The sequence below is a fragment of the Atractosteus spatula genome, chromosome 2, assembly GCF_055471065.1.
Source record: "Atractosteus spatula isolate fAtrSpa1 chromosome 2, fAtrSpa1.hap1, whole genome shotgun sequence".
Taxonomy (NCBI): Eukaryota; Metazoa; Chordata; class Actinopteri; order Semionotiformes; family Lepisosteidae; genus Atractosteus; species Atractosteus spatula.
In genome coordinates this window covers 41,913,028-41,932,520 of record NC_142707.1, presented here as the reverse complement: position 1 = coordinate 41,932,520, position 19,493 = coordinate 41,913,028, and the positions used below count along the sequence as shown (strand labels likewise).

General features: G+C 33.4%; 1 protein-coding gene across 3 annotated transcripts in view; it reads left to right on the top strand.

Moving 5' to 3' along the window:
* Positions 1 to 5,154: 5,154 nt before the first annotated feature.
* The window catches only part of rspo3 (R-spondin 3), a 28,855-nt gene continuing 14,516 nt past the window's right edge, over positions 5,155 to 19,493 (top strand). For 2 of the 3 annotated variants that reach the window (XM_088939350.1, XM_088939365.1), the window contains exons 1-3: positions 5,161 to 5,906; positions 16,089 to 16,280; positions 19,347 to 19,493. In XM_088939350.1, coding sequence (XP_088795476.1) covers positions 5,813 to 5,906; positions 16,089 to 16,280; positions 19,347 to 19,493 — 433 coding nt within the window. In that variant the 5' untranslated portion in view covers positions 5,161 to 5,812. Of the gene's footprint in view, positions 5,907 to 16,088; positions 16,281 to 19,346 lie in introns of all 3 variants that reach the window. The other variant, XM_088939355.1, reaches the window with a different exon arrangement.

The following is a 19,493-nucleotide window of genomic DNA, read 5'->3' as shown; positions in this document are numbered from 1 at the left end:
GTGCTAGCAACATATATAGTATTTTGAATAGCTAAGTTTCTTCATATATAAAATTTTTGAAAAAAGTATTTTAAAATGTTTTTAAGAGAACATTCAGTTCTTAAACTGATTGGAGTAGCTTTCATAACACTGACTCCCTCTAGAGTCAATAGAAAGAACAGTATTTTTTTAATGAAGTGATTAAACATGATTTAAACTACAAATTTAGAAGTTGTGTCAGGAATACTGGTATTTTATTGTTTATTAGTGATAAAGTTGTTGGTGTAAATAGTCCTTAGTAGACAACTTATTTCTGCTGTATAATGATCTAATAAAACTAAAAATAAATATTGAACTGTGTGACATTACCAGTAAGATCAAGTTTCTCAGCAAAGCACATCTTGGAATTTTATTCATGATCTTCGGGCTTGTGAAGGATTTAAATCTTCTTTTTTTGGTCATTTCACTTTTGCTTAGTGAATCTTAATTCATTATTAAAATATTATTAATTAATATTTGGGGGCATACGGTGCTTCCTCTTCCATACAGTTTTTCTTGCACACAGTATTCCTTGTATAAACAGTGACAATATACTCTGCCAGAATTTTCATATGTTTAGTTTAATTTCTGGAGAACAACAGTACAAATATACTAAAGAAGGGATTATGTGACTCAGATAATACCACTATTTATTCAGGTGTTTTGTTTAATGCAGTGCAAAAGTGGCTTTCAAACTCAGTTAATTTACAGCTCATCTATCTGACAGTAAAATAACCACAGTGTCCACATTCTTTCTTACAATGGTCATTTTATTTAATATTAGATTTGTCACGAGAGTGTTAGATTTCATAGATAATACAAAACAAAAAGAAAAATGATAAATCTTCATTTTATTTCCCATCATAACAAGTAGTTTTAAACATCTTGTTAAAATTAGGGTGGCTATCAGTAAGGTGTCTTTTTATGAACAAATGCTATTTCTAATTTGTTTTAGTTTTTTGTGGGATTAAACAATGATATTTTTCAGCAATCTTGAAAATGAGAAGGTAGGAAAGCACTCTTTGTCATCTCTCATACTGTAAGTCAAAGTGTCTTCAGAAATAATATCTGTAAAAAGATATAAATCCTGTATAATAATATTAAGCTATATATAAGTTTCATTCAAATATTCTTCAATTAGTTAAATATTTCCTTAGTATTTTAAGATGTTTCAATTTAAATTCAATTTTAATTCACGAACAAAACATGTCCTGCACTACAAATATATCTTAACTGTTAAAATAAGTCCCAAAAATAAATAGCATTATTACAGAATATATGGATAAAAAATACTTTTACTTTTTTAATAAATAGGGCATTTAACCTCCGTGCTAGGATTGAAAATGAAGGAATAGAGTAATATAATCAAATATTATATTTATGATGAAAGCAGTAAGAGTACATTTATTTACAAGTTAGTCTGCTTGTGTTCTCTCTGTTTTACACCTACATGCATTTAACCATTACCTCAGAGTATGTTCTAGAGCATGAGCTAATCTCTAAGAGACCTGTAATGTGCTTTATAACATTTTGTCTGCATGAATTATCTGGTCATTTTGCTCAATGGCTACAGCATTCACTGCTGTACTCCAAAATCTTATTGGTTCATTAAGGTTTTGATATTCCTCTAACTTCTTCTTCCAATTGTACACACTGGACACATTCATGTGTTCATTATGTAGACATTTTCTGCTTTTCATGAATACTCACACCCTCCTGTTCTTTTGAGAGAATTGTGAGTACTCTGTATTCAGACACACTTCCTGAACATAATACCGTCATTCAGCGGGGGTAACCAATGTTCTCTACCAAGTGATGTAACATTTACTCTCTCTTTCCTTGTCCACTAATTATAGCTAACTGGTCAGTTGGTATTTAACATTTATTTATTTTCTCTTTTTTTAATTATAAATAAAATATAATCAAAAATATTAATATACAAATATGATGTTTTTCAAATATAGTAAACAGTGCTTGGTAATTTATTTTATGGATTGGCAAAATTTATGGATTGACAAAAATTGCAGAAATCACATGCAGTCTTGTGTTGGTCTTAACCCAGTATGTAGGGTTAAGAGACAATGAGACAAATATAAGGAGCAGTGTACTTTATATTTTAGTGCTTGGAAATGACAGCGGGTGACATGGAGGCTTAATGTTTATCATTACAGGTTAGTGCTACAGTTCTTGGTTCATTTCGGGACCTGGGGTGCTACAGTATCTGCGTGGAGTTTGTATGTTTTCCCGATGTTTGCTTGGGTTTCCTCCCTAAGTCCAAAAAATACTGGTACTTTAATTGACTTCTGGGAAAACTGGCCCTGGTGTAAGTGTGTGTGCCAGTTTTTGTGTCTGTCTGCCCTACAATGGACTGTTGTCCCATGTAGGGTATACCTTGTCTTGTGCCCGCTGCTTGCCTGGATAGGCTCTGGCTCCCCCATGACTCTGAAATGGAAGAAGCAGTTTAAAAATGGATAGACATAAACGACAGCCCTGGCAGTTAGGTTAAAACAACCAAACCCCCCCCCACCCCCTTATGAGGAAGGAGCCTTGATGCTGCAAGGGTGACTGGGTGAAGGAGGTGTGCTAATAAAGATGCACGCAAAGCAGTGCAAAGCAGTTAGATGTTTATACTTAAAAAGAGTGGAAGTACAATCTCCAACCAGAGAATGTGCACTGTGCCATGGAATTAACATAGGCTGTGTACAATGCAGGCAATTGTTCAAGTATAGACCTGTTGCCTCTGCTGCTGGTACTGCAATTGGGGCATGGGCACTGTGGACAGTGAGGGCTGTGAAAGAGAAGCCTTGACCCAATACGGACAGATCCAGTGTGCTCAGACTCTTGGGGAGGAGTGGAGATCAGAGACTAGACGCTTGACCAAAATCTGAGGGGGGGGCAGAGAACAGATGTAGTGTGGAGTGTATAAAAGAGAGCAAGGAAGGATAGAGAAATTGGAAATGGGAGAGAAAGCTAACATTGTTGATCCAGAGTATCAGGAGAATCAGAAGCAAAGAGGACAAATCATGGCAGTCACAAGGAGCTGGTTGTTTTCCATGGAGAGGTTGAAATTTCAGGGCTACTTGTTTAAAAAGAGTCATAATACTGACTCAAAACCTGGCTTGGAGGAGGTCTGATCTAGATTGAGGTAGAAAGGCAAGCAAGCCAGAGGAGATGTTTAGGAGGGAAAATTGCAAGATTGACAAAGGTAAGGTCCAGCATAGCAGGCAAATATTTATGTGAAAAAAAAATGTAAGTGCAAGATTGTGAATTCCTTCCTTCTAAGTGTGAATTCCTTACTTCTGTTTATGTTTATTAATTTCAATGTTGAATATAAAATACTGAGTATGATTTATGATGTCAATGACCAATATTTTCATCTACCGGAAATTTGGGGGTTTTGAGATGTTCATGCTAGGTAATCTCTCATCTCCACTGTAAGCAAGGAGCTAGCAACTTTTGGAAACAAGGGATAACAGACTGATTGTGGCAGTTCACTGAAGAAAAAGGGATCTGTTCTGCTCAGCCTTAAATGCACATTAAATCAATGCCTGAGCAAATTGGTCAGGGGTTCAAGAAGCACTGACGTATTTAAATACTTTACTAACTACTGCTCTTTATTTCAAATCTGTTCAGGCTGGAAAGAAAAAAGAAGGTCAGATTTGTCCTCTTATATCCATTGGTTCAGCAGCTTCATTAGGTAATACTGGTGAAGAAAAGCCATTTACAAGTAAAAACAGAATTGTGACTTGGCCAAATGTATATAAATTGTTAGGTTGAGACAAAGTGATGCACAAGAATGGGGACAACGTCCTCTGTAGGATATTTTTCATAACACTGTGATGAATATTTTTAAACATCTAATAATCTTAACTAGGCTAAATTTAGTTGTACATAGTAAGCATATACTGTATCTAATATTTGACAGGAAACTAATTTCCCTCTCAGTTCAATATTAAATTCCAGGATTATAATTTGATTGTTTTAATCAAGGGTTAATGCCCTTGGTTAAACAGTCTGAAAGCACAAAATAGCCTCTTTCAACAAAGTATGATGTGCAAGATGATTTCTGATTCATTACTGAGGCAGGAAATAATAAGATATAGTATATCACTGATGATGAATGTTGTTCAGTTGATTAGTAAAGTTTGGTGTTTAGATTCATTATATAAAGTAAGCCAATATATTTAAAGCAGCCTATGTTGAAAACATTCTGGGATGAAAGACCCATATTATTCTCATTTAAAGTAAGCATGGGTTTTTAATAACTATTTCCTCGTGATTATTCATTGCACAAATTTGACCCCTCCCCATCTTAAAAAAGACCCGTGTATCACAAGGGATTTCCCTTTTTCTGTGAATTTGCTGGCTCTAGCTGACTGACAATCTGCTCGTATTTTATCTCCAAATTACAGCAATTTGTAAACAAACTCGAGCACTGTAATTGCTGGCAAGAAAAAAGTTAGTAAATGAATATAATAGCTTCATTCTATATTATCTTTGTGCCAAGTGTCTAATCTCGGATTTACTGTATTTAAACTTTCAAATTTCTTCAACTCCGCAAGGTTTGCAATCTCACATAATCAATTTACCAAACTGCCACAAAGAGATACGCTTTGATACAAAAAATACCTATTATATTTCTTTTACAAAGAATATACATCAGATTTAAAAGGAATAAAAAGTAACTACATGTTGCCTTAGATTTTGTTAGAATATGATTATCTTCCGATATTTATAGCACCTAAGGTAGTGATGCGCCTATACAAACGTCAAATCCCATTTGTGTAATAGAAAGTTGAAGTTCAAAACTGTTAACAGCGGTTTATTCTGGTATCAAGGCTAAAAAAAATCGTGGAAAATATATCACAACACAGACAGACAGTACATGATAAACTTGTGAGCAAAAAAATAAGGAAATGGATAAGAACGAATCAGAATCACTTGAAATAAATTAACGGAAAAATACCATTGTGAAGGAAGGTTGGCTTTCCCCCATAATTCGATCTATAAATTGTAAATGTGCGAGGGCTTCAATTTAAGTTAAAACAGTCAATGGGGTGTAGAATGCTCTGACGTTGTGGTCTCGCCTCCAAATAAACTTTCAGAAGCGAGCAGGAGACAGCAGTAAGTTGAAGCCTCTCATCTCTGAGTAGATCCCAGACTTAGTGAATGGAAGTCATGCTTTTGGAGTGCAATACTCAAAAGAAGAGGATAAGAAACTAAACAAATTCGACGGTGGATAATTCAGACATCAGAATTAATTATACTAAGAAGATGAAATTCTAATAAGATCGAAGTTCTAATAAGTGATGGGAAACTAAATCTAAACACACAAGGAGCTTTGCTGAATAGAGCATCTCACTAGCTGGACGATAGAGATTACTTGTCACTGATGTTCATACTGGTGGAAATACTTAAAGAAGAAACTAAACCCAAGCCTCCTTACTTTGCTCCGATTAGTCGCAATTTAACACTTTTCAAGTCCTTCCCAGTATTTTCCTATTGGATGGTGAAAGAAAACCACAGTTTCTAGGCAATTGTATATTTTAAAGAAAGGTTTTTTTTTCGTTTGCAGGATACTATCCATATATACGTATGGATTTTATTATGTTTATGACTTGAAGATGTTACTTCTAAAACGGTCACGGTGTTTTCGGACCCTTCTTGACAATACTTCTCTCACATCTGTGATTTTTTGGGAGTTTTGCTTCTTTTGGGGATAAAAAGGTAAATCGACGGATAAACTCATTGAAGGTACTGATATAAACCGAAGAAGAAACATCTCCAGGTTACTATGCAATTACGACAGTTATCCTTTGTTTTGATCTTCTTACATTGTATGGAATACATTGACAGCCAGCACGCCTCCAGAAGCAGGCAACATAGACGTAAGTATAATCTTCATATGATGCTTATTCACCTGTCTTGAAAAGATGTCGTTTCTTCACGTCTATTCGCAGTCTAGCAAAACTGTAGATTGATTAATTTCACGGTTTGTGATTGAGTATGATATACATGTTCAATAAGGCTACAGTACGTCTTCCCTATCCTGTTTTGCAAGGGGGTTATTGGACTAAAATACGTTTATTAATTAATAAAACAGAAATGACACATTTCTTTTTAATCCTTAAAGTAACAAACTGCAAGCAATAACTCCGACAAGTTATTTGATAATAAGTATTCCATATATGTATATAAAAAATCAAAGCAAATAACATAACACAGCGAGATAAATGAACATATTGGAGATTTGTAATATAGTTTATGCATATTAATCTGACTTATTTTATTTAATCCTCTATATCAGACGAAAAAAGTATGCACTCTCATGTTGTGTAAGACTCCAACTCAGCTAAGACTAAATATAATAAGTTAATAATTCCTGATACTGTATATGTAGTGCATCAAAAATTGCTAAATATTAATGGAAGGTTATATACACATCCTAAAGTTAAATTTAAATCGCAACACGCTACTGAACTTCGCTGTTATTCTTGGAATTTTACCTTGTTTGTATGATATGGCCCCTTTCTAGGAATCTAACGAAAGTTAGTTGCATGTTCTGCATACCTTTTTTATTTAAACAATGTATGAACTCTGCATATTTTTCATTTTGGTTTGTATCTTATACAGTACCTTCAGTTACAAAGCAATTTGATGGATTTAGTAAGCGGAAACAGACTATCTGAATATATATATATACTGTATGGATAACTTCATTACTAAGACCTACCACCTCCTTCAATAAACGTAATATCAGCAGACAGATGTATTAATAAATATTCAATCACGACCTCCACGCAAAAGTAGTAGACTACATTATCATAAGCGAAAACCGGTCAATTATTTAATGAAAATGAAAAATAAAATTGGTGTTTTAACTGTTTATAAACATTGTTCAAATCAGTTCATGCTTTTTGAAATGATATATGAGAAACATTTAAAACTAAAGACATCCTGTTGTCTTTAAGTACAAATAGCTATAAGGTTTCGCTATGAGGAAACTAATAAGTGGAAATAATTCGGTTTTTTATCAAAACCACCATTGACGCGCTGCTAAGTTCAAGCCATTAACATTGAATCCCTCTGATCTCGACCTCTGTACCTTACATTTAGTGTATCTGTCTTATACACTGTAAGTAAAACTTTCTAATAGTATTGACAAGTCCAGTCTATAGTCCTGTACTGTATGTATCATACATGCTACAGATAAAACATCGCTAAACTAACGCTGTCAGTGGAACGCCGCACGTTCACTCTTTCCTTAGCTGCTCATTTCGGTATTCTTGTGTATTGCGCCATCTGCAGCTGTGAGACTGTTAACGCAGACTTTAATGTGCGTGTGTAGTTATGAGCACCGCACTATACACAACCAACGCAAACTATTTAATTTTAATGCTTTTTAAGCTTATTGTAACTGAAGTAAACCCACAATTTCAGTCCTATTATTTAAATGGTCGAGGTTAGTAGAAAAAGGTAAAATTATATTTCATTATTTAGAAGGTGATATTTACGTACAGTATGGATGTATGATCAAGGGTTCCTTTAAAATAAAATATGTAAACTATTACAAGAAGCTTGGTCTAGAAAAGATTTAGGAATGTTTATCACCTCTCAGATATCAACAAGCAGTCTAATGCTAACGAAAGACGTTATTCCTAGGATCTCAGAAATCCTATGAAATTGGGATAAAACTTGAAATTTTTCAAAACATTTATTCCTTTCAAGCAGCACTTTTACTTTTAAATATACTTCAATAATAACAAGTGCCTTTTGAAATGGTATAAGCTTTTACCTATATTAACATAAATCTTTTTATCAACACTCACACTTAGAAATTTTATTGAAGGAGTTACAATCATACTGTATTTATGATAGATCAAACAATAATGTTGTTTTTTTAACTTCCTTTACTTTTGACAAGATCCAGATTGTGTGTACCACATCACAGGCCATAATGTCTTCATCAATTACGTATAGGATATACAGTAAAAGCATCTTGTGACAGTAGAGATAAACCAAACATAACAATATTTTTAGATCTTTAAGCTAACATATATCTAGTTTCTTTATTTTTTGCTTTTTTAATTTGATGTCATTTTCACTGTTCTCCTCAGCACATTTTAATGGTACAAGGTAAGAATTAACTAGCAAGGATTTTTATAGAAATGCAAAATCTTGCTCTGCTTTTGATTTGCAAATCACAGGTGTGTCTTGTGGTACATTTAACAATTAATTCATCATTTATAGCACTTTAGGTAATTACATAATACTGTATGTTTAAAGCACTTTACAATTTCAGTTTAAAATGAACATTGAGCATATTTAAAGTATTTTAAAATACTTTTGTTGCAAATACAAAATATTTTAGAAGAAAATATAATTTAATATTGAGACTGCTCACTTGTTCCTGGTGAAGGTATACAAACAATTGCAAATATTAATTATATTTTTAAATTAAATATATCATGACATGACACTGTTTGAAATTTTTGACATTTAGCAATTGGACTTACTGCTGAATATTATTGATTGCTGAATATTCTTTGCCAAGTGCTGTATATACCAAAAATGTTTTGGCTACAGTCTAGCTATTTTTAATTTTTTATCAGGGACTTTGTAGATTGCATATAATCGGTTCTTTTATAATCTTATCTTCCTTAAGAATCACTTATTTAAGACAATGATTTTTCTAACATGTATTAGCACATATTAGAAATTCAATTAATCAGTGTCTTATTTAAGTTCAGTTCAATGTAATATTTTTTATTATTTTGCATAATATCAACATTTTATTTATTACTGTACAGAGTAAAAATAAACAGTATTTTAAAAACAGTAATTGCATAGTATCACATTTTTAGAACTACTATTCCCTATAAAACATTACAGGGAAATGTTTAATGCTTATTAAGACTTTGCAGATGATAAACTGATTCATAGAATCAGTGCCCCTGGTCTCAAATAAAGAACAAAAAGGAACTTGGGGTCTCTGGTTACTCATACAACCATGAATCAGGATTGTCTGGAAGAGTGTTTTATTCCAAGTATAAGAAGCCATGTGCAATAAATTGAAATAACACAGCAGGTACACTGATCATTCATCTTTAGAATTACTTTTGTATTTAGGTTAAAAAGTAGGCCTAAGATTGAAATCTATTCCTTTTCCACAACTCATATTAACTTTGATAGGATGAATCCTGATTAAGGCAGTCCTGTTTTTGACATTTTGTTTTAGGTAAATGTACTGTATACATTAGAAGCTTTTATATACTGTATTTTCGGTTTGAGGTTTGTTTTGAATATGTTTTAGAATTTCCAGTCTTGTGATGTTATTACTCTTGCTATGCAAAGCTCAAAGGGGTCTGCCCAATAGCAGAACAGAAGTAGGAATTCTTTTAATTCAAGGTTCTGTGCATTGGAAAGTTTGGCAGTAATACATGAGGGCAAATGGACTGCAGTTGTAAAGTTTTCTTAGATATGTCAAACATATTTACAATGATGTATTGCAAACTGTGGTTGCCAGCCCAGAAAAACTTTAAAAGCTTATAAATTATATAGAACAAGACCATAAAGAATATCAGATATTGGATGTTTTTTGCTTCAACAGTTTTAGCTTAGTGAAATATTACACTGTATTGTTTTTTTTTATTTTTCAGGTTTACTAAAGTACATTTACTTTAACCAGGCAATTACGTTGGCAAACTAATTACAATACAAACATCAAACTTGCATAATTGTATTAATTTCATTAATATGGTTATATACATATACAGTGCCTTGCAAAAGTATTCATCCCACTTGGACATTTTCACATTTTATTGTGTTACAGCATAGAACCATGATGGTTTTATCTGAGAATTTTTGCCACTCATCAACACAAAGTACCCTATAATGTCAAAGTGAAAAAAAATCCAGACATTTTACTAAATTAATTAAAAATAAAAAACTGAAAATAATTGAATACATAAGTATTCACCCCCTTGCTTTGACACAACTTAATTACCTCTGAAGTAACCAATTCTCTTCTTTATGTCACATACTGTAATTACTTGATTGGAGTCCACCTGTTTGCAGTTGAGGTGTTTCACATTATTTCAGAATAAATACACCTGTGTCTGGGAGCTTCCCCACTTAGTTAGTGCATTTCCAAGGAAACATTACACCATGAAGACCAAGGAACATTCCAAGCAGATCTGAGACAAAGTTCTTGAAAAATACCAGTCAGGGCAAGGATGTAAGAAAATTTCCAAGGCATTGAATTTACCTCAAAGCACAGTGCAGTCCATCATTAAAAAGGTAAAAAATATGGAACATTTGTGAATCTGCCCAGAACTGGCCGTCCTCCAAAACTGAGTGTCCAGGCAAGAAGAGCTGTAGTAAGGTAGGCCACCAAGAACTGCAACTCTAAAGGAGATGGGAGAAACTGTGCATGAGACAACAATAGCACACACACTTCATAAATCTGGCTTGTATGGAAGGGTACGGAAGGGTGGCAAGAAGAAAGCCTTTGTTGAAAAATCAAATATCACATCTCGGCTGGAGCTTGCCCAAAGGCAAATGAGAGACTCAACAATTTGGAGGAAGATTCCAAGATTTTGAGGAACTTTTTGTTTGGTGCAAACCTAACACAGCACATCACACTGAGAACACCATCAATACAGTGCAGCATGGTGGTGGCAGCATCATGCTTTGGGGATGCTTCTCTGCAAAGAGACTGGAAAACTTATAAAGATAAATGGAAAAATGAATGGAGCTACAGTAAGTTACCCAAAGAAACTCACAGCTGTAGTTCCTGCCAAAGGTGGTCCTACAAAGTATTAACTCTGGGGGGTGAATACTTATGCATTCAATTATTTTCTGTTTTTTATTTTTAATTAATTTAGTAAAATGTCTGGATTTTTTTTTACTTTGACATTATAGAGTACTTTGTGTTGATGAGTGGCACAAATTCTCAGTTAAATGCATCATGGTTTATGCTGTAACACAATAAAATGTGAAAAAGGGGGGTGAATACTTTTGCAAGGCACTGTATATCTTCAAAATAACCAACCAACACTCTGTGGTAGCTTCAGCAAAGCCTACAAATTCAAGAAGAAAGAAAAATATTGGAAATAAAGAAGACAATTTAGTTTACTTAATGAGGGACTTGAGGGTCAGGTCAGATGACGAACTGTCCCCATTTCAGCCAGAAGATTAGCAAAAGCATGTGATCAAGTATACAGACTGAAAAATTGAGGTGAATAAAACATAATATAAAACCAAAGCTGACATATATGGAAACGCTTCCCTGTTGTATTGTGAGTTTTAATTAATTTACTCATTGCAGATAACCTGAATAGGTGGCTTAATTTATCTTTTATTTACATTACATTTTCATTAGCATTATTAACATCAACATGTGAAAGTTGTGTAACCTAATCATCCACAATTGGCTGTTTTGGCTGGTGATAGCTGTTACTGTTCAACAGACCCACTAGAGTATTGTGCAATAAGAACAAGAGTATCGCAGGGTCTGCACATGTAAAATTTAGGCATATCAAAAACCTCTAATAGAAAACATGCAATGCTCTTCAGTGTAGTCACTGAATTTGAAAATTCAGTAATTTTCAAAAGGCTTTCTTAAAAAAAAGTGTACTCTACTGTGTTTCATTATTTTCTAAATAGTCTTAGATCTTCAAAGTTCATTCTCACATTGCACCACCCTTCACAAGAATGACTTCTTGACTTGGATTCCCTGGCTTCAGTTTATTGACAACACAACTAGTTCACTAGTTGTGGTAAAAATGCAGTGAATTATAGTGAACTATGAAATAAGACTATTCTACCAATAATTTGAAATATCCTATTTATTTAAAATATAAAAATAGAATGACATGAAGTATTGAAGAAACTTAAAAATAGAATCTGCACCAATGCTTGAAGTAACTGAAATGTATATACAGTAGGAATTTGGGCTTTGGCACTCATGGTCAACTAAATTACAACATAAAAAGGCAATACTCTGCATTCACAGCTTTACTGATTCATCTAGAAACGATAAACTTTAAATAAACCCTCATCATGACATGCCTATTGTACCTGACAGAGCAACGAAGAATGCAAAATATGGGATTGGGCCTCAAAAAGATATTGAGTAAAGCAGTTCCTTTTAAACCCAGTGGACTACAGAAACATGTCTTTTTATTAGCATGTAAGTATCATGATAGAATTAATTATTTCTAAGCATAACACAGTGACTGTTTGAAAGTGTACAGTACTTTGTTCCCTGAGATACAATCAGTTTTAACTGGTTAGCTAAAATGTTGTGTACACATTAGTTTGTAATATGGAAACAGCTTAAAGATGATTAACTTAATTTTGAACATTAAGTATTAACTATCACTCTAACACTATCACATACGAGGAGAAGAACTGTTGTAGGTTCAAAGACAAGACAAAGTATAAGAAACTATTTGAAACATTCACTATTCACTGTTTTAAGTTTGCAAGTATCTCAAAAATTCTTTCCCTCAAATATTTTGCCACATTTTTCAGTGACTATTCATGAATACAATTTTAAAACCAAGCAATAAAAATTCAGTTCAACAGGAAATCATAGTATAAATTATTGTAATACAATATGAATTACTGGTATTTATTTATTATTTATTAATCATATTTATTGCACCAAAGTAGTCAAATGTACCTAAACATTCTATAACAAATCTAACGAAGTTTTTATTTAATTAAAATCAAATTAAAAATAGTCTTTAGAAAATGGTATCACAGTGTACATTACTTTTTTGGTTATAGTCAATTATGTAATTATGACAATTATTACAATAGACAATTATTACAATTATGTAACCAATTGCTACAGTTGCAAAGTACCATCACCTTAGTAAATGCAGTGACATGTATTGCAAGATTAAATAATAGCAATAATTAAAATACTTGTACCACAAGAACCTTTTGCAACATTTCAGTCTTGCTTCTTAGACTTGTGAGGGGTGCCTTGCCCAATTCACTATTTAGCCAATTACACTCCAGGTTTAGCATTGCTCAGGCAAGGTGACCAATAGACACAGCCATACAGAGACTCTTTTTTGATTACATATTGGTTTACAGTTTAAATAATAACTTTTTAACATTCAAGTTAATTATAAAATAAAATAAAACATCACTACCTAAAAAGGTGTTATAGGGCAGGTACAAAATGGTCTGATCTTACAGTTAATTTATGATGTTGTCTAATGAGAAGCAAAAGTTACTTTGAAATCACAAAATATATTTCACATTAAGTAGGGTGTGATAATATTATTCTTCTTCTCTAGCTAAGCCAAGCTAAAAACTGGTGCACTACAGTATACCAGGGGTACAAGCAACCCATGGGCTGTCAACAGCACAAAAGCCATTTTGTGTCAGTCTAAAAGCTGTTACTGAAATATTTTTTCTTAAGAATTAAATTGTCAGTTTTCTCACTGGTAATGGTAAAAGACTGATAAAATGCTGGAATGTGAAGTTAATTAAGCGAGGAATTTCATTGAGAAACTATGGGAAAAAAGCATTTCTTTACCACTTTAAAAAGTTGTGGTGAAGTTTGCTTCGTTGTTTTGTTTTTGCACTAGTGACTATGTTGATAGATTGTGAGAAAAATATTTTACATCTCCTGCTTAATTGGCTCATGTCAGCGTCACATTTGGTGAAACATCTATAGAGTGTCAAGTATTTTCATGATGTCTACAGTTGCTATTATGTTTCAGGACTACTGGAAATATCCATCACTGAAAAAAATTTGTACAGACATCCCATTCACCATTTAGTGAGCCACCACTGCAGCCCATGGTCAATTTTACATTTGTGTCTGCTGCAGTACAATGTACAGTACAGTGACACGATGCACAACAGAAGAGATGTGAGAACATTTCATTATATTGAATTGATAGCATTATTATTTATTTTAGCAATGGTACTGTTTTATCAGTTATTAATTTAGCATGCCACAGTGATATGACATTTAGTGCTACCATATCACTGCCCCTGAGTTTAATTTTGGTAGGTATTTGTCTAGAGTACTGTACAGTATATGTATTCCCTTTCTGTGTTTGACTGGGTTTTCTCCAGGTACTCTGATTTGATCCCAGCCTCATAAAGACATGCTGATAGGTTTCAATGGCTACTCTAAAGGGTCTCTTCCTTCATGTCCCTATGTCCCATCTAGCTGGATACTGATTCTAAAAAATGCAATTACACAGTCAGTGGCTTTATAGATAATTAGATCTAGAGGATAAGTTGAATAGAATGACGGTGAGAGACAGTTGAGTAAGTGCAGTCCTGAAGTTCAGGTTCAGCTATTTCCACCACCTGGACTAAAGACTGAAGCAAAGTATGTACATGTATATACAGTACAAACAACAGTGATTCAGAGGGATTGCAGAATCAGGCCCTGCCAGGAGAATGTTGCTGCAGTTCAAACAGAGAGGGTTGGCCTGGTCTTGCAGCTGAGTAGTTCCAGGGAAAGTCTCTGCTGAGTATATTAGGGGGAAGATCATATCAGAAGAATAAGGGATTAAAGAAAATAACATGGTACAGTCAGAATAAATAGTTTGATGGATCAGAAGGGGGGGAGAAGAAGAGGTGAAGAGGAGGTCAGATGCTGAAAGGCTAATGGTAAGATTAATTGTATAAAGTATAAAGAATATTCAGTACACAAATTTGCAAGAAGTTACAAAACAATGTAAAGCAGAAGATTTAAGCCTAGAACTGGTAGGGAAAATGACAGGAAAAGATAAGAGAGCCCAGGTGGTTGGTATGGAAGATTAAAAAGATGGGTTCCAGCACTGATCTCTTCATTACAACTGTGAAAATAATAAAATGGATGAAAATCACCCAAACCAAGACACCTGGGATCTGAAAAGTGATTTATATCAGAGGTCTTCACCCTGACTTAGAACATGGGTGGGGTTTTGTGTAGTTTTATACTGGTTGCTCACTTTTCTGGGATGCAAAGATCTTTAAAAAAATAAATTACTATATTTATGAACTTTAAAATGGATCAGCACCTATCATATAGACAAAATACCCTGAGGTACTTAACGTAACATTTCGAAAGTTTGAGCTTTTTGTTTTGAACTTTTGTATTATTAAGAGTACCATTCTTGTGTAACCTCATTAAAGTGGAGTTGGGCCACAATCCATCTGGAGGAACAGCCCTCACTAGCTAAGACTTTGCACTTTCATTTTGTTCTATTTTTATTATTATTCTTTAAATATTTATAGTATTGAATGGCACAGTACTGTAGTTCGGCCCTTAGCATTGCTGCCTCATAGCTCTTGGTTCTTGGGATTTGAGTACAGTTAGTTATACTCCCCATGACCATGAGGGTTTTCATAGAGTGCTCTGATTTTCTCAAACAGTCCAAAGACAATTTGCCAAAGTTTGTTAATTGTCCCTGTATGGGTGGAAGTGTCCTGCAATACATTTCTGCAGGATGTAACCAGCTTTGTCTGTCAGGTTAGGCACTGGCTCACTGCAACCTTGCATTAAACTAAGTGATTGTTAAAAAAAAAGTATGGATGGACTTCTAGTACAGCATGTACTGTATGTATATTATAACACCTGCTATGATAAGTTCTTGATGAAAACCAATACCCACCCCATTTTAGATAGAATCAAGATGTGTATAGTTTTAATGGTTTAAGACTATAATTATTTGTAAAATGGCAGCATTTCAGAAGAAATGACTAATGCTGTTATTACAATGTAATTATTCACTGCAAAATTACTACAACTATCTTTTATTTACATTTATAATTGTGTTCCATATTTCATGCAAGTTAAACATATGCTGCAATTTAATGTTACTGAGGGACTTTGCTGTCAGCTGAGCTCATACTGTAGGTCTCAGCCACATACCTTTAGTAACTCTGACACACATGAGTAAGTGATTGACAAAAACATATTAAACTATTGCCATTCAATTATCATTGTGCAAAGAGAACATTCCTCAGACATCACTATTACATGTAAAGGGAAAAAGCTGATATTCACCACACACTCATTTTCTTCCTCTTTGTTATTTTTTCAGAAAATCCTGGAGTTAGCCATGGTTGCCAAGGGGGATGTGCTACATGTTCTGATTACAATGGATGTCTGTCATGCAAGCCCCGGCTGTTTTTTTTCTTGGAGAGAAATGGGATGAGGCAGACTGGAGTTTGCCTGCCCTCCTGCCCAAGTGGTTACTATGGCACGAGGTCACCTGACATAAATAAATGCACAAGTAAGTGATAATGAACATTATTAAAGTGGAAAATCATTATTGAACTTGATTAAACAAATATGAACAAATATAAAAAAAGATCAAATTATGTTTACACTAGCGAAACATAGAAATAAAAACAGTAAATAAAACGCTTAGCAAATAGAAAAGCAGAATAACATTATAGCTCTGATTACACTGAATTATGTTGAATAATAAAGTAAAAAATTCACTTGTTATTGATATTTCTTGTCATCTTTTAAAGGTCATTGAAAGCAATACACATGAGAACATACCTATTTTATACTGCTGTGTTTCTCTTTTTAATAGCCTTGGTCTTTCCTTGACCCCTGTTGCATTAACCCACTTGCACTTTTCCCTGTCTCTTCATCAGGCTAAATCTGTCTTAAGCCTGGAGAATTTCCCAGAATCAAGCTTCATTGGTTTGATACCTTAAATAAGAGTTCTGCAATTTCTAACATAACAAAATAATGTTGTCATTACCATGAGTTCATATCAGTGTACTGCTGGACATTTATACTAAGAATACAAAATGAAAGAGCGAGCAATGAGTGAGTGTTTTGGTGGTACAGTACAGTACATTATATACAAAAAGCATGAACTTATATTCTATACAGTGCCTTTCAAAAGATTTCACACCCTTCTTATGGGGTCCCATTTTTTAAAACTACAAATTGATATATAAACATTTTTTAAAACTTATTCAAAATGCTTAAACTAAAGACTAAAAAAATATGTTTGCTGCATACATTTTCAAACCCGTGAATTTATTATTTGGTGGAAACACCTTTGACAGCAATTATTGCTGCAAGTGTTTTTCCCTGTTTGCATACCAGCTTGGTACAGTTTTTGCCAATTCTTCTTGGCAGATTTGATTAAGCTCTCTAACATTTCTTTGGACTGCTGATGACCAGCAGTTTTTAGGTTTTCCAAAGATTCTTAATTGGATTCAAGTCAAGACTTTCAAGTGTAGCTATAGCCTTGTGCTTTTCATAATTCTCCTGCTAAAAGGTGAATTTTCACCCCAGTTTACAGACTTAAGACTGATATTTGCCGGTATGTTGTTCTTTCCATTTTTTCTTCAGTCTTCAGTCTTTTTTCTTCAATCCTAAAAAGCTTTCCATTGCCTGCTAAGGAGAAAAATTCCTATAGCATGTAGTATTGGTTAGCTGTAGGGATAGTATTGACTAGGTGATACACTATATTGGTTTTGTGCCAGATGTAATATTTTACACTTACAGTGTATACCAATCAGTTTGAAGATTGTCTCATCTGACCACATACAATAGGCTATGCCATGTGTTTCTAGCATCATAGCATCATTTTGTTGATATGGGGTATTGTTGATTGATGCACATTTTCTCCCATTTCAACCATTGAACTTTTTAGTTTTTTCAAAGTTGTTGTTGGCCTCATAATTTCAACTGTCACCAGTTTTGTCCTTGCCCAACTGCTCAGGTTGGTGGGATGACCTGATCTAGGCAGTGACTGGATGGTACAGTACAATATACCTCCCAATTCTAGATAATTGAGTATCAAGATACTAATTGACTAAACTAGGTCATTGAGTAGACCATGCTACCTTATACCTTTTCCTGATCTATGCTTTTCACTGACTTTTCATTAACTTTTTGAAATAGAATAAAAACACCTATTACTGTACAGAGCCCTCTCAACTAACTAATGTTTGTGGCTTGTTAAGGTAATTTTGTGCTTTGAATACTTAAGCAATCATGACTTTAAGTTTTTCTTTCATGTTATGTATTTGCTACTTTTTGTTGTGTTAACTTGTGGTTGTATATGTAACAGATATTAATTGCTATTTCAAAATGTCATGACTACAGTTTTAAAGTCACAACAGGTGAAAATTTTACAAGGGTCTGAATAATTTTTCAAGACATTGTGTAAATACATTTTCGTTAATACAATCATAAATAGTCATGAATATAATTTTGCACATGCGAGCCTTTAAAAGTTGCAATTTGTATTAAAGACAAGAACAGCCCAATATTACCATGAAATCTGCAAAAGTCAATGAACTTTTTGCACAACTTCTGAAGAAAGTTACTTGAGAACTATAACAAAACTACCACAGTTTAAAACTATCAAACTAGCTTTTAAGGATATCTCTCCGAAAAGATGGTTCTTATAATAAAGTTGGAATTCTGACATAATATGAAAAAAACTGAAGTAAAACTAAGTAACTTAATATATTGTTTTACATCTGCTTCATATGTGGTCTTTACTGATCACAATAAATTACCTTTATAGTTTTTATAGAAAACACAGTTGAAAAGCTTGGCAGAATACAGGAAAATAAGAACTTTAGATTAGTAAGGTTTCTTCCAAGTCTGTCATGGACTGTGAAAATGTAGTTGTATTTATTCTTAGAATATTGTGAACACATATGCATGTTAGGGTTTCATTTTAATTTCAGCATAGTTATCTTGAAATTATTATAATATTATATTATCACATTATACAGTATACAGTATATATATAATATGATAACCCATGTTTGATGTGAAATTAAAGATTAGAAAATAAAAGAGACAAAAATACAAAAATACCAAAGATTATGACAATGTAAAGGCTAAATGTACCCAATTAATAAAACTATTTACAAGATTTTAAAAAGCAACTGCTTTCATCAGTGTTTTTTGATTGCTGTGCGTTGTTACAGAATAAATGTGCCTCTGGAATGTAGAAAAAAGTGCAATGCTAATTTTGTCTATAAAGTAAATTCTTCAACCCATTCAAGTCCAAGAAATGTTAATGGTAATAATAGAGATGAGACTACTAACAGCATATTTCTGGGCATTATTTTAACTGCAATTATTCAGAAAGTATCACTCTCAAGCACTCATAATATGATGTTCATATCATTAATGAACTGTTACTTTCCAAAGAGAATGGGAAATCCTGTGAACTTTCAAGTTATTTTTCTAAATTAATGTGGATACTTCCCAGAGTTCACACTTCATAAGAATTAACAATTACATACATACATTAGCAATATACATATAGTACATGTATGTTTACTTTAATTTTTCCTTTGTTTTTCAGAATGCAAATCAGACTGTGATGCTTGCTTCAACAAAAATTTCTGCACCAGATGTAAAGCTGGATTTTATTTATATAAGGGAAGGTGTCTAGAGAGTTGTCCAGAAGGACTGGGTCCCAATGACCAGCTGATGGAATGCACCACTATTG